Source organism: Hemiscyllium ocellatum, chromosome 34, assembly GCF_020745735.1.
Source record: "Hemiscyllium ocellatum isolate sHemOce1 chromosome 34, sHemOce1.pat.X.cur, whole genome shotgun sequence".
NCBI classification, from domain to species: domain Eukaryota; kingdom Metazoa; phylum Chordata; class Chondrichthyes; order Orectolobiformes; family Hemiscylliidae; genus Hemiscyllium; species Hemiscyllium ocellatum.
The window spans coordinates 33,749,119-33,774,495 of record NC_083434.1 but is presented as its reverse complement, the minus strand read 5'-3'; the positions used below and the strand labels follow the sequence as shown (position 1 = coordinate 33,774,495).

Below are 25,377 nucleotides of genomic sequence, written 5' to 3'. Positions count from 1 at the left end.
GTTCCATGACAATATTTAAGACATTTGTACAGGTACATGAATAGAAAGGTTTCAGAGAGATATGGGCCAAATACAGGCTAGTGGGACTAGTTTAGTTTGGGAAACGTGGTCAGCGTGGATGAGTTGGACAGGAGGGACTGTTTCCATTTTTTTTTCTTTTTTTAAATTTTTTTTTCTTCCTTTTAAAATCTTTGTTGAATCTGACAATGGTATTGGGATTTTCAAAGGGTGTAATCTCACCACTTTTTTTTAGATTAGATTAGATTACTTAGTGTGGAAACAGGCCCTTCGGCCCAACAAGTCCACACCGACCCGCCAAAGCGCAACCCACCCATACCCCTACATTTACCCCTTACCTAACACTACGGGCAATTTAGCATGGCCAATTCACCTGACCCGCGCATCTTTGGATTGTGGGAGGAAAGGGACTGTTTCCATGCTGTATGACTCAAGCTGTTCGCACATTCTTTCAAGATGTCTCCTATCTGCCATCAATAAGGTTATGCTGCAGATCCATTAAACAAACTCCATCTCCTGAATTCATTCCACGGTTGACCATCCCGTGTGCAAGAATATCCAATATCCTGGCTTGTAGGTTAAGTGTCATTGAATACAATCAGAAAATACTCTTATTAAGTAATATATCTGCCCTTTCTTTTTGGCAAATGTAACACAAGGAAAAACAGTACTTTAGACAAAAAAGCAGCTGTGAAAGCAACCTGCTTTGACCAGCATGAAAACAAATCTAAGTAGTCCTTGGAAAAATACAAAATCCACTCTTTATAATATTACAATCGATTACATAATTAAGTACTTGACTTAGCCAAAGCACAATCATCCTTGGCTTTAAATCAATTTCTATGAAGTTATTTCAAAAATTCAATTTAGTTGATTCTTCTAAAATCAAGAGCAGAGCAGAAGTGGAAATGCAAAAATATGAAACTGCAAAAATGAGTGATTGCAAACCTCCAGGCTGTCTCTTATTCTCCATTACTAATCTAAGCCTTATGATTCAATGCTCGCTCATACTCAAGTGTTCTCACAGACATTTGGTCCACTTTACTCCCCAGCCCCACACCCGGCGATAACTCCTTTAAGATTGGATCAAGAACATACTGGTCAATTAAGTTCTCCTGAACACAAAGTCCTCCCCCGCCTTTCCCTTTATTCGAACATCATCCCAAATCAATATATGAATCTTGAAGTTCCCCATTATCGCTACTTAACTATTCTTGCACATCTCTGATTTCCCTGCAGATTTGTTCTTTTAACTCTCTCTGGGAAATTGAAGGCCCAAGCATGTGATAAGACACTTTATGCTGCTTACCTCCTAAGTAAATGGATTCCATCCTTACCCCACAGAAACATTCATTCCGTCCAACACTCCAATGCTTCCCTAATCAGTACAGTCATCCTATTTCCCTTATTCCTTTGCATTTTTTGTTTTCTGAATACTTTGTATCAGTAAATATTAAGCAACCAGTATATAGAACTTTTAAGCCAAATTCCTACTGTTGTCACCAGATCATTTCCTAGATTATAAAAGGACTAATTTCCGCCACAAAGTTGCTCAGAGCTCTTAACTTACTGAGGAAAAATTGCAGCTTTGTAATTCAGCATCTGCTCCCAATCAACCCAAGTCTATTGGCATGGACCTCACAACAAGGGCATTCTTCTGTAGAATGCCTGCTTACAATATGAATGGCCTGGACCCAAGAGCCTCAGTAACAGTCGATCAGTTCCTTTAAGCACTAGCAATACCCTTCTCCTGATCTCTTTTTCCAGGTTCAGCCTTTGTATTCACCTTTTCAACTACTGCAATTTCTCCCTTGCAAATGACGTGGACTTGCTTTGACAGTGTTCCACGACATGTAAACCTGTTTTTGTGATGCATCTTGGGTCACCGGATTATTTCTGGCCCACAGTATGCCAAATTTGGAGTCAGATTGCAAATCCTTTATGTACACTGACATGTAGAGGAAAACAATTCCAAGAGTTGTTGGGCTGTGCAATTGGAACCAGTACAAGTGACACTGTTGCTGCAGTCTCTAGCTGAGCCCCAGCTGCTTGCCTATTTGCCCAAGATCATCCAATCAAAAAGCTTGCATCAATTTCACACTGCATGGTATTGGACACCATAATAGTCTTCCCCTGATCACCTCATGGGTTGTGAACTGATAGATTGTTAGCAAATGTAACAGAAGGAAAAAACAACAGCTGTGATACATAGAATAGTAGTGAATGAGTGGCATTTTAGAAACATATGAATACATATGGAGATGGTTAAACAGTTGGCTGGCAGCTGGTTTGCGATGCAGTGTGACACCAACAGCACAGGTTCAATTTCCACATTGGTTGAGGCCACCATTAAGATCCCACGTTCTCAGCCTTGCCCCAAAGGTGTGGTGATCCTCAGGTCAAATTCACCACTAGCTGTGTCTCGCTACTGAAACTGTGGAGCCATGGCAACTTTACTTATCACCAGACATATGCACCCATACATGTACTTCCTAAATGGTTTCAGAATAACAATGGGGGAAGAGGGAAGGAAGTGAAGGACACAGTGGAAAGAAGGGTAAAAGGGAGTAGAGTGGCAAGCAAGTGGAAGGAAAGGATAAAGTGGTAAAGAAGGGATGGATGGTGAGGTGGGAGAAGAGGAGAAGAGAGGGCAAAATGGAGGATGCAGGGGGATGTGAGTGAAGGTGGTGGCACTGGGAGAAGGATTATCAATTGATCTATGTTCCTTCTGTAAGACTAAATTCAAAGGGACTGTGACTCCAAGTTCTTGTCCTCATCCCAGAGTCTCTACTCTCATCCCAGATGTTACTGTCTCCATGAACAATAACACAACAATTTGAGATTTTAATATTTTTTTGTTGAGATTGTGAAACTACAAAACCTTTTATTGTGAAATGCTGTTTTATGTCTCAAGTGAGTGTAATTGAGTGATCTAATCAGTCGGTAAAATTATCACAGGACAGAGGAATTCATCAAGGGTCACTCTGGAAATTAAAGTCCATTGTGGACATAGTGTTTTGCTTTAGTTGCAACTCAAATAACATGCACAGATGCTTGCAGGATAGAGGAACAATGTGTAAAGCTCTGATAGATCACAGGGATTCAAGACAGTCACTCACATATACATTATGTAATTTCAACATTCCATTATAAAATGCAATGCTTCCAAGCTGTCTGCTTAGTGTTAAATGTGTGTACTTATTCTTTGAAACACACACTCCTCTACAACTCACCTACTCTGACAAATACACCATCAAGTTTTTCTCCCCGGTCCCCCCTTGATTCCAGCTCAGTGACAACAAGCACCTTAGCTGAATGAATCAAAAACAAAAAACAACCAGCTTACATTTATGGCCTAACTAAACAGGCACAGAAGCTAGACCCTGATCCCCCCAAACCCTATACAACTTAGAAAATAAAACATATGATCATAGGATGCAGGAACAGAAGTAGCTCATTCAGCCCATTGAATGTACTTTGTCATTCAATTAGTCATAGCTGACTCAATCTTCCTCATTTCTATAACCATGGATTCCCTCGTCATTAAAAATCTATTTCAGCCTTGAATATATTTAACGACCCAGTCTCAACAGCTTCTTCACTGAAGAATTCAACTACTGTTTTAGTGTTGCTAACCAATATCCACCCTGGATCAAGGGATTGAACATAGAACTAGATAGTTATTTCTTCAAGTATGACATGCTTGGAAAGGTTGGGCGCTAGGAAATTGTTTCCGTTAGGCGAGGAGACTAGGACCTGTGGACACAACCTGAGAATTAGAGGGGGTCAATTCAGAACAGAAATGCGGAGACATTTCTTCAGCCAGAGGGTGGTGGGCCTGTGGAATTCATTGCCGCAGAGTGCAGTGGAGGCTGGGACACTAAATGTCTTCAAGGCAGAGATTGATAGATTCTTGATGTCTCGAGGAATTGAGGGCTGCGGGGAGAACGCGGGTAAGTGGAGTTGAAATGCCCATCAGCCATGATTGAATGGCGGAATGGACTCAATGGGCCGAATGGCCTTACTCCCACTCCTCTGTCTTATGGTGACATTATAATTAGGGAAATTTCGAGAAAATAAAATGTTTACTCCTGGAATACAACAAAGCCCATCAAAAATAAAACTGTCTTTTTAACTTCTGCAGAAATCAGTCTGAGAAGAAAACTATAAATCCAGCAGCTGAACAATTACTATAACAATAAACATTTACACAGTTCTGATACTGCTCTCTGTCTAATATCCAACAACTCACCTGCCCTGGCGTCCCTTTAAAATGACGCTTCATTCACTCCGTCGCTGACAATATACGAAACTTCCGGTCGGGTCAGGCGACGGTCCCGTGACGGTGGTGGCGCACGCGCAGTGTGGACTGTCTGAAAATGGCAGCTTCCTAGGAGAGGGAGGGGAGAGAGCGGAGCGGACCGCACTTATACCCGGAGGCGTACCTTCCCCCTCTCCCTCTCACCACACAGGCCGATAGGTAACCATCGCCGGAGCTGGGTTCATGTCGGTACAGCTTTCTCGGAGCAGGGGGACGGGCGCCCCTCCTTAGACCCACCACCCCCGCACGCCGCCTGCTCCTCCTCCCCGGCTCCCTCCTCCTCCCCCATCGGATACCCCCCACCCCACCCCCACCCCCACCCCCTCCTCCTCCTCCCCCTCCCCCACCCCCACCCCCACCCCCTCCTCCTCCTCCCCCACCCCCACCCCTCCTCCCCGCACCCTCACCTTCCCCATTATCCTTTCTGCTCCCTTGACCCCTCACCCCTTTCGCTGACCCCTTTCTGCCCCTGGCTCCCTCCCCTCTTTAGTTCAGGCTCAGATCTCAGTGTTTGTGTTGAGAAACTCAGGAAAATTATTCAATTCTACCAGTTTAGAAAGGAAGGAGTTTAGTGCTGTATGTGTGTCTGGGCATTAGTGTTGAAACTTTCACTGCCTTCTGTGCTGTAACAGTTTTCTAATGTAAGCAAACCTGTATAGCCAAACTGCATGCAGTGAGGATTGTAGCAAGTAGCAGTGTGGTAAATTAGAGTTTATGTTTTGGTGATGCAGCTTAGGGAATTGTTTGCCCAGGCACCAGTGGAACTTTCTGTCCTTTTGAATAGTATCATGGGTTAATATCCACCTGGAGCTTGCAGATGTGGCCCTCATTTGATGCTGGAAGTCATTCTAGGTTGTGTGTTTCATATGTGAATTGTTAACTTCTATTTATCAGACAGTGATATACATGATATAGAATTACATGATGTAGAGTTGAAAGGCACTGCACTCTGTTTGTTTGGTTTCTTTTAGAAAAAAGAATTGTTTTCTTTTTGGTTAAAGTCTGCTTAAACATTGATTAAACTTTTCCTTCCTTCCATATCTTTACGATGTGTCCCTTTTATGTTGCTTTCTTCCCCTTTCTCCACAACCTATGTCTTTCTCCCAGTCTTTACATGTCATACTGTCATTTTTGTCTTTCCTCCCATGGTTTTTTAGAGTTGTCTTGAAGCAAAAATCAAATTGGATGTCTTGAGGTGCAGGTTATAGTGTGCCCACCTCTGAGCCGAGGGCCTGGCTTCAAGTCCCACCTGCTGCTGAGGTGTTAAAACACATCTGAATGGATTACTTTTAAAATACTTCTCAAAAAAAGGATGAAAACGTAGTAGAAACTATTTTCTACAACATTGATTTAATTTTGAGCTTTAATATGTGGAGACCTGGGATTGTGTATGAGGGACATAAATTTAATTTGTGGGTGACTACATTTGGAAAAGTAGTAAACAATGGATAGCAGCACATCTTTGGGAAGGCATAATGGAATTGGTGAAAGGATGGGTAAATGCTGAAAGCAATATAATGTAAAGGTGTGAAGTGATTCATTTTGCAAGGAAGCCTGCAGAGAGGTGGCAAAAATGAAGTGGCTAATCTTTCAGTGTAGGAACAGGCTTGTGGGGTCAGCATAAACAATTCTTTAAGGGTAGCAGGACTCGTTGCATGCCTTTTTTAAAAACAAATTAGATGTGATCCTTGGTTTTATAAATATGCATGCAGTACAAAACAAGGAAGTTTTCCTAATTCTACAATACATCACTGCTTAAAAACTCAGCCTATTACTTAACGTTCTAGGCACCACAGTTCAGGGAGGAACTAAATGCTTGGCAAAAGTGTAGAAGTACTGGAGAAAAAAAACTTCAGATGATTGGAGAGCCTGGAGGAGATTGGACTTTCTCCTGTGTGGGGGCGGGGGGGAAAAAGTAATAATGTTAACTTTTTTTTTGAAGCTTTTCTGAAGATGGCTAGAGAGAAACTTTCACTGGCAGTAACAAGAGGGTGGAGTAAAATCACTGTCAAAAGATTCAGGGAGGCAAAATAAAACTTTCATTCTGAACTGAGTTGTTGCAATCTGGAATGCAATTCCTGAGAAGGAGATGGAATCAATCGTAACCTTCAAAAGGGAATTGCTAGGGCAGTGGGAAAAGAACGAGGGAGTTGTACTAATCAGATGGTCTTTCAAGGAGCAAAGATGTGGTGAGCTGAATGGGTTCCTTCTCAGCTCTGAGGAGTATATTGTATTTCTTACTGTTTTGTTATAATTGATTTTGTAGTTGTTGATGTTTGAAGCAGACTGTTAGTGCATTTTTTTTAAAAAGCTAATCAAATCTACTTCAGTGCACCAGGTTCTGGTGGTGCTCATAGCTGGGTATATAGAAACTGATGGGTTATTGATTTTGAACTTTGTTTCCATTTAGGAATTTTGATAGTCGAAAGACTTGACTTGCTCGTTTATGAATATGAAGTGTTAACCTCAATCTGGCAATGGATTGCAAAAGTGAATACGACTGTCAGATAATTCTTTAATATCATCAGTAGGGTTTCACCTTTTTAATGCATAGTATGCTGTGTGCAAGGGGTTGAAATGTCAAAACATGCTTCTTAATTTTAATCTTCAATTTTATGTGAAATACTGTGTAAATTTCATCAACCAAATACTAATTCTTTTCGTCCTTTGAATTTGAGAAATTCTTGTCATCAAAATGGTTCAAAATAAGTTTAGATTGAAGTTGATTCGATGCTTCCTAAAGTTATCTGGAAAATTGTCATTTTGACTATTATAACTGGAGATATGCTAGCGTTGATGTCCTGTGTCCAGTGATTTTGTAATTTTGCTCATTTATTTGTATAACTTATGGTTTGTTCAATCTAGTCAGATTCTGTTAAGTGCAAAGCATTGATTATAATTGTGTTACTTCTGTGTAATGTTGATATCATGTTCAAACAGGACAAATACTCATTTAATACCTCAGCCATGTTGTTTTAATCCACCAGTTGATCATCTTATTGGTCCCTGCTCACCCTCACCGTTGATTGAATTTATTTTTGTACTATTTACCAACTCTTTTGGTATTGCTCTTTTAAACAGAAAAATACAACATAGCAACAGACTCTGGCCCATTTGCCTGCATGTGGTCTATATCTTTCTATTCCCTGCCTGTTCATGTGTCTGTCTAAATATCTCTTAAACATTGCTATTGAATTTGCTTCTATCACCTCCCTTGCAGCATATTCAAAGCACCTCCACCCTCTGTCTGGGGGAAATAAACATTGTCTTGCACATATCCTTTGAACTTCCTCCTCTGACTCTGACTATCCACCCTATTGGTCCCTCTCATAATTTTATATACATCTGAGGGTTGGCCCTCAGCCTCTGATGCTCTCGTGAAAATGATTCGTGTTTGTTTCCCCACCTCTTTTAGCTCAGACACTCCAATCCAGGCAACGTTCTAATAAACATCTTTAGTGCACTCTCCAAAGCCTCCATGTCCTTCCTTTTTAGTGTAATGACCAGAACTGTGTGCACTGGTCCAAATGTGACCTAACTTTTTTTACAGCATCAACATCATTTGCCAACTTTTATATTTAATGCATCAATCAGTGAAGGCAAGCATGTGTATGCCGCCTTTACCACCTTATCCATTTGTGTTGTCACTTTCAGAAGCTGTGAACTTGCACCCTAATATATCTCTGTATATCAACCCGTTTAAGCTTCCTGCCATTTACTGCATACTTTCCTCTTGTATTTGACCTCCCAAAATACATCAGTTCACACTTGTCTGGGTTAAATTCCATCTGCCATTTCTCTGCCCAGCTTTTTATCCTGCTATATCCTTTAACAACTTTCCACGCTAGCTACAAATCTGTCCCTAGGAATCACCTCCAATAATTTCCCTACCACTGACATAAGGCTCTCTGGCCTAGAATTTTGTGGATTATCCTTGTTGCCCTCCTAAAGAAAGGAACAACATTGGCTGTTCTCCAGGCTTCTGGGATCTTGTCTATGGCTAAGGAGGATACAAAGATCTCTTCACAAGGCTCCAACAATCTCCTCCCTTGCCTCCCTCAGTATCCTGGGATCGGTCCCATCAGACCCTGGGGAGTTATCTACTTTGTTTTTCAAGGCACCTTCACTGTCATTTATGTCCTTCTGCTTGGTGAATAGCAATGGAAAATACTCATTAAGGGCCTCACCCATTTTCTCTGGCTCCATGCATAAATTCTGTCCTTTGTCCTCAAGTGGACCTACCGTTTCCATAGATACCCTCTTTGCTCCGAATATACATATAAAATGTCTTGGGATTCTCCTTAATCCCAAATGTCCTTGGTTAAGTTCTTTTCTGTTTCCTTTATATTCCACAAGGGCCTTGTCTGATTTTCAGTTTCAGGAAACTTGAATATACTGCCTTTTTCACTTTTGTTGAAGTTTTCAATATCTCATCGTCAAGGGTTTCCTGATCTTACTATCCTTTTCTTTCATGCTGACGTGAACATGCTGGTCCTGAACTCTGATCAACTGGCCTTTAAAAGGCTCCTATGTCTCCCTCGAACTTCAAGCAGCTGTTTCCAATCTCTAATTTTTCCAGTTCCTGTCTAATGCTGTTGTAATCTGCCTTCCCTCAGTTCAGCATTTTTGCCTGAGGAATAGTCTTATCCTTATCCTTAACTATCTTAAAACTTGCATAATTATGATCACTGTTCCCACCATGCACCTCCACTGAAACTTTGGTCGCTATCTTGGCTTGATCCCAATACAGGTTTAGTACAGCCCTCTCCCTATTTAGACAACCTGGTATTATGTTCCCACTTTCTCTCACTTGCTTAACCCCCTCCCTATCCCTGTTATTTTCTTTTTTTATTATCCCATTCTCCTAGGTTATTTGTATTCAGCTTGTGTTTTGCTGTTCTGTAAAGGTAATATGGGGTGGCACGGTAGCTCACTGGTTAGCACTGCTGCCTCACAGCACCAGTGTCCCAGGTTCAATTCCAGCCCCGGGCGACTGTGCAACCTCCACACAGACTTTCTTCTCGTGTCTGCGTGGGTTTCCTCCGGGTGCTCCAGTTTCCTCCCACAGTCCAAAGATGTGCAGGTTAGGTGAATCAGCCATGCTAAATTGCTCATAGTTCTAGGTGCATGAGGGAGATGGGTTTGGGTGGGTTACTCATCGGAGGGTTAGTATGAACTAGTTGGGCTGTAGGGCCTGTTTCCACACTAAATAATCTAATCTAATCCCTGCGAATAACAAGATGTACGCAACAGGAATGGACCATTTGTCCCACCGAGTCTATCTCCCTGACAACTATTTGTTCTTCCTCATAGTTATCTCAGTCAGCCTGTTCAGACATGTTATGACACACCAAAACAGGTGGGACTTGAACTGAGTCTTCTGGCCAGAGGTGGGAACACTGCCATGCCTCCTCTCATCTGTTGTCTGATTTCCCCTTAAGTGTTATCCATTTCAACCACTTCTTGTACTGACGAATTCTAAATTCTTACTCTGTGAAGTTTTTTGAGATTGCCTCTTGGATTTCTTTGTGACTCTGAAATCTATATTCTCTAGTTATACTCTTCCTGAAAGCAAGTGTTCTCTCCCCTGCTAATTCTTTCGTCATGTGAATAGGCATGCATTTTTAGAATCGTTCTAGTAAATCTTCTGTCTTCACCAGCGCCTCCATATCCTTCACATAATGTAGCCACCAGACTGGCACAATGTATTTGTGTGGTCTAATTAAGGTTCAGGGCAATCTTAGCAAAACTATCTTGCTTTTCATTTCTATTTTTATTCCTTCAGAAATAAAGCCCGATGCTGGATTTTTTTTATGGCTATACTAACCTGTAGTGTAACTTTGTATTTGTTCTGGACTCAAACTAAACTTGCACCTTCAAATAAGAAGGCATTCCCTTATTCTTTCAACAACATTTTACAATCTCATTGTGTTGAATTTCACTTGTCTATTATTTGCCCGTTCTAAGTTTGTTCATAATTTATTATAGTACTCCCTCAGTATTGGTGTCATACGCAATTGCTTAATTTGTGCATTTGATTCAGTGAAAATTGTCAATGTAAATTGTAAATAGTGGTGCCAACATTAATTCTTGTGGCGCATCATATCCAATCATCTGTCATTCTGAATCCAAAGATGTTCAGGTCTGGTGAATTGTCCATGCTAAACTGCCCATCCTGTCAGGTGCATTAGATTAGACTTACAGTGTGGAAACAGGCCCTTCGGCCCAACAAGTCCACACCGACCCGCCGAAGCGCAACCCACCCATACCCCTACATTTACCCCTTACCTAACACTACGGGCAATTTAGCTTGGCTAATTCACCTGACCCGCACATCTTTGGACTGTGGGAGGAAACCGGAGCACCCGGAGGAAACCCACGCAGACACGGGGAGAACGTGTTGAGGGGTAAATGTAGGGTAGGGGAATGGGTCTGGGTGGGTTACTGTTTGGAGGGTCAGTGTGGCCTTGTTGGGCTGAAGGGCCTGCTTCCATACTGTAGAGACTCTAAACTTTTTTAAAAAAAAAACTATTCTTTATTCCCACCATCAAGCTTATCTTGAAGTTTTGTGGGTATTTAGAATAAGGCAATAAATGTTCACCCAGCTGGTGTCGCACACATCCAATGAATTTTAAAAAAAAAAGTCAAATGGCAGTCTATTCTGGGATTTGTCCACTGAATTTACATATTGTGAAATTATTCATTCGTCTATTATGGGGCATTTTATTGAAGGCCTTTGTGAAATCCCAGAGAAATCACATAATCTGGATTAACATTGTCAAACGTTGAATGAGTTAGTTAAGCAAGACTTTCCCTTTTGAAATCTATGCTGATTATACTGTATCCTTATTCTTTCCCCACCTTAAATTTCAATGTCTGAAATTAGCTGTGAAGCACATTCAACTTCTTATTTCATTCTCCAGAACCACATCCAGTGCTTCATTGTGCATTGGGAATTTTCCAGCACGTTTTCAAAAAAAAACTTTCCTTCCACCCTCTTTCTATTGTCACTTGATATTAAAGATGATCAAAGATAGTTTTAATCACCACCCTACTTTGACACATCTTCTGAAATATGTTTGCAGATTTGCTTTACTTTTCTAGGTTGGTCTGAGTTGTATCTTAATTTTTGCAGTAGTATTGCTCCATTCCTTTCTTCACCTGCCTTACTGCCTTTTTTTGGCCATGGTCCCTTTTCAGATGATTGGAACAATTCATGAGAAAAACCTATTACTAACCTATTAAGAGAGAACTAGGAATGGACCAACCAGTATCCTGCACTAACACCAAGACTTACCCGTGAGACATAGAATCTTGTGGGATATGTGAAAAAGATTTTGGGGGACAAAAACCATAGATGTAAGTTTGCTTGCTGAGCTGGAAGGTTCAGTTTCAGATGTTTCACCACCATACTTGGTAACATCGTCAATGAACCTCTGGTATTATGTCTCATTTTGAGAAAATAACTGGAAATGACATCAAACACCCAAAGAAATCTAAACACAGAAAATGGCACATAACACCTGTGCTTCACCGGAGGCTCACTGATGTTACCTAGTATGGTTTCAGATGTTTTGTCACTCAACCTTCCAGCTCAGCGAGCAAACCTACATTGCAGGACCTCAACCTGAGGTACAAATCCTTTCAAAACTTGCTAGACATCATGTGCCAAATTAGGAAACTTCCTGTGGGAAATTTCACTTTTTTACCCTGAAAGTGATCAAACAAGTTCTGGAGGATTGGAGTTCTTTTAGGGGGACATTTAACTGCTTAAAGTGGATGCAACACTCACTGCATGTGCTGGAAATTTGTTCTGAGAGTCAGTCTGAAAAATGATTAGTCCTAATGACTAAATTCTATGTTTACTGAATCTCCTATCCACACAGACTTGATCTAATCCTTTTATTATATTCAATTTTAAAATACTTAAATGAAACCTCTTCCGTTTTCTTTGTAGTAAATGGCAGTTATTAAATTGAATTACTCACACTTCTCTGAAACTTCGAGAGCCTCTGACACCCATCATATGAGAGTCAAAACTGAGTGTATTCTTTTGTATTTAACCAAACTGACAATAAAACCTAGTGTTTTCGCATACAGTTCATGAACCTTTAGAGCTTTGTGTACTAAAGCCTGGGTTGATTAAATAATGAATTGCCAAGCATTTCTCCGGTGCTTCTAAACCTCCCTTTTTAATATAGTTTTCTCATCCAAGTTTGTTATACATACATGTATCTTTGAAACAGCGAATTTGTACACACGGTTCCTTAAGGGTCTTTATTCAAGTTTTTAATAAAGATAAATAACAATCGGAACACTGAATTCTGAGTGATTCCATTGCTAACTCTTCCCAAGGAGAGTGGCCATTGTTAGTCACTATCTTTTCTCCATGAGCACAGATCAAATGTTTTTTGTCCAGCCAAAATTTCCATCACCATGGCATAATGTTGGGGAGCACTCAACAAGTCAGTCAGCTGCTGTAGTGAGGGAAAAGGTACTGCTTGTTGTACTTACATTTCCTCAAAATCTGTCCACTGATCCGACTGGAATCAAACGTTAATAACCAGTCTAATGGGCATGTTTAAAGGGTCATTGAAAGACAAAATGTGCAATTTCTATTACTCCATGTTTGCCATCAGAGTAGCTCAATTAAATTGAAATATGTAGGTGAGGTTTTACCCAAAAGTGCAATAAAAGTCTGTTATTTGCTTGACAGTTGAAACAAAATTGAAATCCTGTACGCACTCAGCTTGTTCGCCTTTTTTTAAAGAAAACTTGATTCTGTATTTTTCAGGGCAAATGTCTTCATCAAACATTGATTTGTATTGTTTTCAGAGATTTTGAACATTTGCACTATCTTCTGATAAAGCATAATCTTTTCAAAAAAGTAATATCAAGATTCTCTATTTATTCTTTGTTCTCCAAGTGACCATTCAGTTTATTTCAGATATCCCTTCTAATTTACATTGGTTAAACTAATGACTCTGTAAGGTTTTAGTTTTGATCGCTTTCTCTTTTTTTTTAAACTATTGGTAATACTCAGAGCTTCGGTTGGTGGGATCCGATTCCCCGGTATGTAGTAAAGTATGATGAGCAAGAGGGCATTCCTCTTTTTTTGAGCTGTTCTGTCAATTTTTTTTCAATTCAGTGTGATCACTCTGTGGAGTGTATTCGAATTTGAATTGCTCAGCTAAATACACAATACTTTTTGGTAGCTTCTAACCAAAGTTTAAATATCTTATGTGCATCAGAGCACAAATCACATGATTTATGTCTCCATAACTAAGTATTGGTGATACTTAATTGCTATTTCATATCACAAGGATATCTAAGTTTTGTGATCTTCATGCAGTACCATCTGAGATGAGACGATTGCTCACAAAGCTTGCATACAGACCCTTTGGTCCAACCAGGCCATGTCAAGCATAATCCCAAATTAAACTAGTTCCACCTGCCTGCTCCTGGTCCCTATTCCTTTAAACCTTTCCTATTTATGTACTTATTTAGCAGTATGAATGTGGCTTGCCTTGTAACCCAGTGGCCAGGATCTCATGAACATTTTTCTAATCTGCTTGTCTAAAGGGAAGCAATGATGAAACAAGCACAATCTTATTTTAGTTTTCTGGGCACTTCTTTCAAGTCCTCTTAACTTAGGCATGGTTTATTACATGCTTTTTTGACATCTGCATCCAGTCTTTGGAGGACCCGGTTCCTGTTTTAAATATTCTGGTGTTTCATAAGAGCCATGTGAATACAACTCCTTCCCTTTATAATGCAAGACCTTGTTCTAATGTTGCAATTTGCTTTGCAGCTAGTAGAGAAAAATATATCTCTATTGTTAAATGGTATCTTCTGTTTTAAAAAAAAATCCAGTAGTTCTAAGAAAGCTGTGTTCTGCTTATCGGAGACTTTGGTGCAAGGGCAGATTGGCTTGTGTTGCAATAACTGTCCTGGACTTTGTGCTGGAAAGTTATCAGATTGGTGTCAGTTAGTTTTCTATGCTATTTACTCTATCAATCTGTTATACCACTGTTTCACTTAAATTTTCCTTCAAAACATTTAAGTAGCATACTGATCTTAAAGCTTTTGTCTGTGGAACATTAGAATTGTCATTTAAAACTGTTCAGTGTATGTTGAAGTTGAGACATAATGTTGGTCCCTGCTTAATAAGGCAGGATTGCAACAATGTGTTAGGGAAACTTGTTCATTCACCAAGTTCTTTGCTGCTGGTGGAATTAAACACAACGTGCTTTTGAGGTGTTTGTGGTTACCCAATTTAACTTTTTTCTCTTGTCTTTGCTGTGTTTGAATCATCATTGTTTTAAGCAATAGTGTTTTGATAAGCAGCTGTATATACAATCCTTCCAAACTCTCTCTCAATCCATAAATTAATCTTTGTAGAAACATAACATCACTTCCAAATAGACGACATTTTAATATTCAAAATTGTTCTTAACACTTACAAAAATACAATGACAATTTAAGATCGGCTTATTTTATTCACGTTTGGGCTGACTTGTGAATTATTTGGAAAGCCTCTTTTCTTGAGTGTTAAGAAGTGCAAGCTTGGGAAACCAGTCAAACACTTGCTTAAAATGTCATGAAATGTCCAATCACAAACAAGCCAGCGCCAGCCACTAGACTGTGGTGCTAGTTGCCTTTTTCAGTCGAATATAACTTTACAGTATATTGCAGCAGTTATCTGCCAGTACTGTCAGGGAGTGTCTGTTAGCTTAGTTAGCTAGATGGCTGGTTTGTAATGTAGTGATACCAACAATGGGGTTTAATTTCTGCACTCAGGTTACCATGAAGGACTCTTCTCCTCAACCCCTCCCCTCGGGTGTGGTGATCCTCTTGTTTAAACCGTCAGTTGTCTGGCTCTCCTTTTTTTTTCTCTCTTTCACAACTTTACCCTTCACTGCTGTTGTCCTTTATCGTGTTTTGTTTAAATATGTTTTCTTGTTTTGCTGTGAGCAGGCTTTAAAGATCTCTAGATTGCTTTGCTTTGCTCCAAGTTATCAATCCTGCTATAAGTAGCACCCTTCAGAACCATTGACATCCCAAAAGGCTTTAAGATCAATGATGAACTTTTGAGATATAATTGCTATTGTAATATAGCGATGCGATTCAGGAGATGAAGTGCACTAATCTCTCTGGCATCTAGCAGGCAGGAGGAATGGTGTGCTCATTTCGTGAATCTGCCAATTGCATGAGAAATACTTGTGGTGGCTGGGAGCAGCTACAAAGATACTGAGAAGAAATTGAGGCCTTAGAAGTTATGATTTAATGTTAATTTCAAAAGGCGAGAACTGAAGCTGTCTAGTTTTGGCAGGTATTTGAAATTAGCTAAAACGAAATAAAATTTATTGAAAGTTAGCAACCAACATTCCTTCAAAGGAAGGTTGTTGAATTTTGAGATAGCACATGAGAAGTGGGGGCAGTGCATTGGATGCTCCATTTTGACGTAAAAAATGGAAATACGCCATGGACACTTTTATTCGCATGTGGAACATGGGCTTTGCTGGATAACCAGCCTTTATTGCCTGTCCCTCGTTGCCCTTGAAGGTGGTGAGCTGCCAGATTGAACCACTGTAGCTCATGTGCTGTGGGTAAATCCCATTAGGAAGGGAATTCTGGGATTTTGACCCAGTGACAGTGAAGGAACAGCAAGATATTTCCAAGTCATGCTTTGAAGGCAACTTGCAAGTGGTGTTCCCATCGAGCTGCTGCTCCTGCCCCCCTCCTAGTTGAGTGGTTGTGGGTTTGGAAGCTGCTTGTTTGGGGTCTTTGAATTTCTGCAGTGCATCTTGAATGTGGTGCTCACTGTTACTGAGCATCTGGGGTGGAGGGAGTGGATGCTTGTGCATGTGGTACAAATAAAGAAGGCTGTTTTGTCCTGGATGGTGTCATTTGTCTTGTGTTATTGGAGCTGCATTCGTCCATTAAACTCCTGGCTTGACTTGTAGACGGCGCATTGGCTTTGGAGATTAGTTAGTTGCTGCAGCATTCCTGGCTCCTGATCTTCTCTTGTAGCCAATGTTTTTATATGGCTAGTCCAGTTTATGGTTAATAGTCACCCTCCAGAATAGTAAAGCGAGGGATTCAGTGGTTGAAATTTCAGTGGGGGAGCATTTTGGGAACAGTGATCATGATACTGTAATTTTTAAGGTAGTTATGGATAAGGAGAGGTCTGGTCCTTCAGTGAAAATGCTAACTTGGATAGCTAATTATAACTTTATAGGCAGGACCTGGAAATATTAGATTGAGAGCAGCTGGTTGATTTTGGGGTGGGGGGGGTGATGTTACTAGCTAGGAAGAGTTGGTGTTGGGTGCCTTGAAAACTAATGTGGTAGTTAGGTTCCCAGGGCCTGCTGGGATATTTGAGTAAATGAGGGAGGAAAGGGAGGAGATTGCTGGGCTCTTGACAGAAATCTTTGCCTCTTTTAGCCACAAGTGGGGATCCAGAAGACTGGAGAATAGCCACGTACCTTTTTTCTGAGAAGGGAAACAAAGCAAACCCAGGAAATTATATACTGGTGAGCCTTGCAGGCTGAGGCTGTTTTCCCTGGAGTGTCGGAGGCTGAGGGGTGACCTTTATAGAGGTTTACAAAATTGAGGGGCATGGATAGGATAAATAGACAGTCTTTTCCCTGATTAGGGGAGGGCAGAATTTTAGGGTGAGAGGAAAAAGATATAAAAGAGGCCTAAGAGGCAACTTTTTCACGTGTATGGAATGAGCTGCCAGAGGATGTGGTGGAGGCTGGTACAATTGCAAGAGGCATTTGGATGGGTATATGAATAGGAAGGGTTTGGAGGGAGTGGGCTGGGTGCTAGCAGGTGGGATTAGTTTGAGTTGGGATATCTGGTCAGCATGGACGGGTTGGACCGAAGGGTCTGTTTCCATGCTGTACATCTATAAGACTGACTCTAAATGAGTTTTTTTTGAGAAAATTACTAAAATGATTGAGAGTTAGGAGTGTGTTGTCTGTGGTCTTTACTAAGGCATTTGACAAGGTTGATCCTGAAGATTTAAGTCTCATGAGCTCCATGGTGAGTTGGTAAGTTGGATACAAATTAGCTTGGTCATAGAGCACAGGGTAGTTATGGAGTGTTGTTTTTCTGTTTTGGAGGTCTGTGACCAGTGATGTTCTGCAAGGATAACTGCTGGGATCCCTGTTTGTAATGTGTATAAATTATTGGATGAAAATGTTGGTGGTCCTATTAGTAAATCTGTAGATGATGCAAAATTGTTGGAGTTGTGGAGAGTGAGGTGTGTTGTCAAAGGATACAGATTAGTTGGGTGGAGAAATGGCAGATGAAGTTTAATCCAGACAAGTTTGAGGGGATGTAATTTGGAAGGTGAATTGCAAGAGGAAAGTATACAGTAAACAGTAGGACTGTTAGCGTTGATATGTGGTTGGGGGGGGGTGGATGTTGGAGTGCAAGTTCTTGTTGTCACTTGCAGGGAGCTAAGGTAGGAAAGAAGGCATATGGCATGCTTGCCTTCATCGGTTAGGATGTTAAAAATAAAAGTTGGCGAGTCCTGTTGAAGCTGAAACTTTAGTCAGGCCACATTGGAGTATTGTGTACTGTTCTGTTTATGGCACTATTGGAAAGATGGGGAGGTTTTGGAGAGGGTGCAAAGTAGGTTTACCAGGATGGTGTTTGGATTTAATGTATTAGCTGAAGTTAACCAAACTTTGTTTTCGCTAGAATTTGGAGGCTAAGTTTTGACCTAGGTAGCGGTATATAAAACTAAGAACGGCATAGATAGGTGGGTAGTCAGAGTCTTTTACCCAGAGTAGAAATGTCAAATACTTGAGGGCATTAGTTTAAGGTGAGAGGGAGAAAGTTTTTAGATGTGAGGAAAGTGATTTTTTTTTAAATAGAGAAGGCAGTGGTGCCTGGGAAGGGAGTTGGTGCTGGCAAAGAGGTGGTAGGAGCAAGTAAGATAACAAGATAACAATGTTTGAGGCGTTTAGACAGACATGAACAGGCAGAGAATAGAGAAATAGAGGATTGTGCAGGCAAGTAGGATTAGAATGGTATCATGGTCGGCACAGCCATGGTGGGCCAAATGGCCTGTTCCTTTGCTGTACTGTTTTGTTCTATGATTTGCATTATTAGTTAAATTGCACTGAACGATGAGAAGATATGTTTATACTCCAGAATCAACTGACTTGTGCATCCTGTTCATGTTGATTTGATGTAGAGTGCTGACAACAAATACCACAATGAAACAATAAAACTTGACCTAGTCTTATTTGCTTGTACAATCATCAATTATACTACTTCTAGGTCTTGGGTTTTTGTCTTAACGCGACCTAAATTTAATGAGCATCGTTTACATGTTTCCCTAAGCCAGGGTCTATAAATGCTGAAGTGCTAAAATGGAAAACGATCTTGGGGATCCTGATTTGTTCAAGTGTTCTGGAGTTTTTTGTACTTAATTCTAGTCTAAAATTGTGAACCCAATTGCTATTAGCTTCTACACTAAGAGCTGATAGTTTCTTCAAATTTAGATTGGAATTCCTCCAGATGATTTCAGCATTTGAAAGGGGTCATTATTTGCAGATTTGTTTGGGACTGTGTGCAGAAACATGGTGTAACGATGCAGTTACTTACTAACTGGCGTCCACCTAACGTTCTGAACAAAATTCTCTGAATCACTGAGTCATCTGAGAGAAAATTCTTCAAGTGCAGATTAAGGCTGCCTTCCTTTTGGAATGGTGCTTATTGATGTACTGTAAATTTTGGTTGGAAGGTCTTATCATTAATCACCAGCAGTAGTACGAAGGCTTCCTGTTTGTAAACTGTGCTTCATTGTCCCTGCTGACTGATAAGTGATTGAAAGAAGCGTGTGCAAAGAATAAGAATTATTGTTGCATGTGGGTTTGTGTGAAAATACAGCATCTTGCTTTGATAGTGCTAGCTCCTGACACTTGAGCTAACTGACAGAAAAGGGTTGGCTTCTCTTTATGTCAAGATTAGAGTAGTGTTGGAAAAGCACAGCAGGTCAGGCAGCATCCGAGGAGTAGGAAAATCCAACTTTTCGGGCAAAAGCCCTTTTCTTATTTCATGTAGTTGGCAGAGAGGGCAGAAACGCTGCTTTTTAAGTATTTGAATTTGAAATGCCTGCTAGAAGAATAGCCAAAATAATTTCAAAAATATCTCTTAAAAGCAAATTGAATAATAATAATTTACAGCAGTAAAAACATCACTGGGTCATTGGCGGAAAGAGCACATTTGGAAGAGCACTGAAGTGGGACTAATGGACGTATTGGGTTAACTGGTGTCCTATGCTATACAATTATCTGTGATAGATTGCATTCCCTTATTTGCAGTGGGTAAGAAATCACCAGAAACAAATTCACAAAAACACTGTTACATTTGACATTTTCTTAAATCTTTAGTAAACTCTGTGGACACTCTCCACAGAGAATGGCCTCCTGCCTTTGGAAGTGTTGAAGGAACCACTATCATACCAAAGGAATTCCATTGGAACCTATAGAAGAACTGGGACACTTCTATCTGTTATATTTAAGTCAATAACTTCATATTGGCTTCAAAACAAAACTTTTCACCAACAGAAAAGCTCCTCACTAGCATATGTACAACAGTAAAATCCTGTGGTATTTAGGTGACAGATCACTTTGTGTACAGTTTCCCTTCGAGCAGTTATTGTACACTTATACTGAATACTTTTGTCCTTTTTAAGACAGTGTGTCACTTATTCCACCATGAGCTGCAAATGTGTTGCTGGTCAAAGCACAGCAGGCCAGGCAGCATCTCAGGAATAGAGAATTCGATGTTTCGAGCATAAGCCCTTCATCAGGAATGCATATTCCACCATGAACTCTATCAGTACACTTGTAATTTATATCTGTGAACAACGTGTGATATGATCAGTATTTTTCTCTCAACATTTTTATTTTTCAGGCCACATTAAAATGAATATCATCAAGGAAAACAAGGATTTGGCCTGTTTCTACACCACAAAACATTCATGGAGAGGAAAGTAAGTGTGTACTCTGAAATTGGGACTAATGGCTATTTCTGAATTGTTTGTATAAAATTCACGCAGTTTGTCTGGAGTTACTTTAAATTGCTTTGGCAGGTTTCAGTTGGATTTGAAGATTTCATGATACTTTATGGAGAAGGGAGTTCAATTTATTCAATGCTTTATCACTTCCTCAATTGCTGAAGAGGTCTAAATAAAAATCAGTTACTCTGGGCATGCAATTACTGTTACCAAGATGTAATCTTTTTGCACTTTATTCATAGTGTAAAGGACCACTTTCGAGCTATGAACTGTTTTAGAGTTGAAATGCAACAAGAGAGCTTTTTGTCTGTAACTAGCAGCTGCTTGGCTGGGTGGCTTAGTGATTAGCACTGCTGCCTCACAACACAGGAAACCAAGTTAGATTCTACCCTCGAGCGACTGTTTGTGTGGAGTTAAATATTCTCCCCATGTGTTTGTGGGTTTTCTCCCACAGTCCAAAGATGTGTAAGTTAGGTAGCTTGGTCATGCTAAGTTGCCCCATAATGCCCAGGAAAGTGGGTCATGCTAAGTTGCCCCATAATGCCCTGGCTATGTGGGTTAGCCAGGAGAAATGTAGGGTTACAGGGGTAGGATAGGGGAGTGGGTCAGGGTGGGATGCTTTTCAGAGGTCAGTGTGGACCTGATGGGCTGAATGACCTGCTTCCACGCTGTAGGGATTCAATGATCAAATGGGATTGTGTGGTGTACACGTTATCCATATAAGACTGTTACTGTTTGGAACATTGGAGATGGATAATTTGAAAGAATGGCACGAGGCAACTTTGAGTTAAGATTGTGACAGCCTCCAGACAGGACTGTAACAAAGTACACCTGGACCAGACAGTGCAGTGCACATTAACATCCTGTATCCTGCAAGCAAGCATTTGAGTGAAGAAACAAAAATAAGCTGGTGCCTCTAAAGAACTCCGAATCAAACCATCATTCTGTCGACAATATTGTGCTATCATTTCTGAAATTGAAAGTTTGTGAAAAATAACTCTCCATCTTTGTGTTGGTTCCCTCGTTACCTGTCAAAGCTCCAGTCTATAGCAATATTCTTCAGAATTAAGTGGTTACCTATCCTGAACTCTAGCTTTATTTTCCCTTTGGTTTGATTACAATGAAACTGTCTTTCTCACCAGCAATAGAGCTTAGATGGTAAAATGGGCAGATATATGATTGATATAATTTTAATGCATACAAATTTGTTCTTCTCAAAATACATCACTTCAATGTGGAAAGGCGATATAAATATAACTGTCAGAATTGGGATGTGGTTGATCTCAAAGAAATCTTTTGAAATTTGGAACAACAGGAGGATAAGATTGTTCAGAAAGGGTATGGCGATACTTGGCTTTATAAAAGCATTGAGTGCACACAAGGAAGTCATACTGAACCTGTACCAATCACTCATCTCGCCTCAGTTTCAGTATTGAAGAATATTAAGGTATTGGAAAGGGTGCAGGGGTGGTTTACGAAAATGATGCTGGTGAGTAAGGGACTTTGCGTTATAAGGGGACATTGGAGAAATTGTGATTGCTTTCCATTGACAATTAAAGATGAGGGGGAGAGGTATAGAGGGAGTAGGGAGAGAGTTGGGTGAAATATTCAAAGCTGAGAGAATTTGACAGAACAAGCAAGGTCAAACTGAATCCTCTGGTACATTGGGCAAAACATGAACTAATAAATTTTTGAATTGGCAAAGGAATATAGGCAAAATTAAGCGACCATCTTTTTATCAAATATTATTGAAGTCTGGAGTGATCTACTTGAAAAAGTGGTGAAAACATACTTGCAGCAAATGTTTAGTGAAATTAAGCTGCTGTTACATTGGAAAGGCCAAATGAGCCACCATCTTAACTGTGTGACTTAAGTGCTCAAATATCACTTGGAACTAGTCCTGTAGTGTTTTTCACAAAGCTGCAAACAGTTGTTTAATGGCAGGAAGTATGTATGAGCCTTGTTCAAAAATGCAGTGTAAGTCATTGTTGATTGAAAAGTCACTGCATAATGGATGTACTAGTATTGCTGATGTGGGAGACTGTACAAATGTAAACATGTTGATAGATTTGCTAGAGTGCAGAAAATTTGCATTGTGTTCAGAATTGCAGCAATTTTAAGTTGGCCAGAATGAGATTTAATTCCTTGCCCACTGTACCCCCTCCACTAAAAGAAATGAACTTTAGCACGACTATGCACGGTGTGTGACGCAAGTGTTGTGAGTAGTGCACTTATCCTCAAGATTTCAGGTTTTGAGTCGAATTACCAAGTTTCATGTGAAACGGCTTCAAGTAACTCTGGAGATTAAAAATCTCAGCATAAATGACTAACGATGGGACTTTGCTGCTACAAAGATATATTTGAGGATTCTCATGGTCTACAACTCTGAACTGAAGTCACAAACCTGTCCTGGGACTTCTGCAGGTGGCATTTTGTGCAAAAGGAAAACGAGATAATTTACCTGTCAGCTAACAGATTGAATCTTATATGGGGATAACTAAATATTTTAAACGTTTAGGTCATGGTGCATCACTAGGTGCTAAATGGCAAAATGCTTAAAAGTCACCCTGGACAGAATGCATGTTCTCTCCCTATAGACTGATCAGTATCCTTTTTGAATGGAAAAAGGTTGCCTTACCTTTTGAGTGGGTGTCCTATTTAAATCATTCAGCAGCAAGATTTTGAAAACTTTAATTAAGAGTAATATTTCACATCTGCTTTTAAATTAAGTGGTTACCAAATAAGATGAAGTTCTTTTACAAATAGTAGTCTCTGTCTCTGGTTTACAATTTCTGGTTTCCCACATGGAAGGCATGGCCCCTTGAATGGTTCATTGAGTTGAATGTGAAGTGAGCATCTTGTAAAGCAAAAGATTTAGCAGGTTGAAGTTTCTTGTTCCTTGAATAATTAGGAATTTGATTCTCAGGTGAATTTTAGAAGCACATTACACAATCTGGCTGCATAATGTATCTTAGCCTATTACGGATCAGCTTCATAGATTGTGTTGAAAGTTTAACTTTGGACTGCCTGCAAACAGCTTCTGTGTGATCATTTAAACAGATGAGGAAGAATGATCGCCTCCATGTTCACAAGTTAAAATTTATTTGGTTAAATAAATTTATGTCCATGTTGTGTTGAGGATTAACACCTGAAATTCACCCTAGTCTAGTTTAGATGTGGAAGAACATAATATACTTTTGAAAGTGGTTTGTCGGTAGCCATTCACTTCCATGAGTTTCAAACTTCCTTTTGGTCCAACCTGAGGCAGACATTTTTACAAAAATGTGCAAGTTCCCTGAATGGCTGTGAACGTTCATATTGAAGTACTTTATCTGAGATTTTGTATTGCCAGCTCACATGCCAAAGGTCAGATGATTTGCGGTGGTTATTTCTAAGATAGAAGAATGCCCACCGCATTCTTCTATCGGGTACTATTGTTAAACTGGTTTCACAGACTTGTTGGACGTTGTCTGCAGTAGTTAATTAAATGTAATTCCTGACTCCCTAATGGTTTGGCAGATTTCACTGTTCCTAATAAAGTGGAGCTTTGCAAACTGATGGAGCTTTACAAACCAATGGAGCAACAGTATGTTTTAGATTAGACTAGATTACTTAGTGTGGAAACAGGCCCTTCGGCCCAACAAGTTCACACCAACCTGCCCGAAGCGCAACCCACCCATACCCCTACATTTACCCCTTACCTAACACTACAGGCAATTTAGCATGGCCAATTCACCTGACCCGCACATCTTTGGACTGTGGGAGGAAACCGGAGCACCCGGAGGAAACCCACGCAGACACGGGGAGAACGTGCAAACTCCACACAGACAGTCACCTGAGTCGGGAATTGAACCCGGGTCTCAGGCGCTGTGAGGCAGCAGTGCTAACCACTGTGCCACTGTATATGAACAAAGATATGCAGGTTGGTTGGGTCGGTTGCACTAATTGCCAATAGTGTTCAGGGATGTGCAGGCTAGCTGGGTAAGCAATGGGAAATGCAGGGGTAAGGTAGAGGGAGTGAGTTTGGGAGGGATGCTCTTTGGAGGGTCAGTTTGAACTCTGGGCTATATGGTCTGGTTCCACACTGGGGATTCTGTGATCTTTAGGCAAGGAAGGTAATGGAGGAGTTCCTGTAACATTATCCAGTACAGGAATCTGTGTGTGCTTGGCAACTCTGTAGTGAAACAGTGAACCAATATTAAGTCAAATCTAATATCCAGTTAGTTGACTGTGGAAAAATAACCTGAAAAAGCACCTTTTTCCTGTATACATCATAAAGGATGGGCAATTACTCATTGTACGTGTGGCTCTCTGAAAAAAACTACGCAATTCGATGTACACCTGGTTCTTGTGAATCCTGCAAACGTCTCTATCAAGTCTCATTTCTCATTAGACACCTCTGACTTCACCTAAGTCACTTAATTTAAAACCCTCACTATCATTTTGTTACCTGTAGGCACATGAGGTGCAGCATTTCAGTAAGACAAATCAGGGCAGGACTTAGACACTTCAGAGTCATAGAGATGTACAGGATGGAAACAGACCCTTTGGTCCAACTTGTCCATGCTGACCAGATATCCCAATCCGATCTGTCACACCTGCCAGCACCTGGCAGATTAATGGTACGGTCCTGGGGATTGTTGCTGTACAAAGAGACTTTGGAGTGCAGATTCATAGTTCCTTGAAAGTAGCATTACAGCTAGACAGAATACTGAAAGTGTTTGGTCTGTCATTTATTGTTCAGTGCAGCGAAAGTGAGGCCTGGAGATTAGAGTCGAGAGTGTATTGCTGGAAAAACACAGCAGGTCAGGCAGCATCTGAGGAGCAGGCGAATCTACGTTTCGGGCAAAAGCCCTTCTCCCTGCTGAAGGGCTTTTGCCTGAAACGTTAATTTTCCTGTTCCTTTGCTGCCTGACCTTTTGTGCTTTTCCAGCACCACACACTCGCCTTTATTGTTCAATACACTGAGTATAAGAGTTGGGAGGTCATGTTTTGG

The 25,377-nt window shown here is 40.5% G+C and overlaps 1 protein-coding gene across 2 annotated transcripts in view; it reads left to right on the top strand.

The window, feature by feature from the left end:
* Positions 1 to 4,395: 4,395 nt before the first annotated feature.
* The window catches only part of LOC132832109 (dnaJ homolog subfamily C member 13), a 134,274-nt gene continuing 113,292 nt past the window's right edge, over positions 4,396 to 25,377 (top strand). The window contains exons 1-2 of one of the 2 annotated variants that reach the window (XM_060849821.1): positions 4,396 to 4,498; positions 20,279 to 20,357. In XM_060849821.1, coding sequence (XP_060705804.1) covers positions 20,290 to 20,357 — 68 coding nt within the window. In that variant the 5' untranslated portion in view covers positions 4,396 to 4,498; positions 20,279 to 20,289. Of the gene's footprint in view, positions 4,499 to 6,468; positions 6,529 to 20,278; positions 20,358 to 25,377 lie in introns of those variants that run through there. The other variant, XM_060849822.1, reaches the window with a different exon arrangement.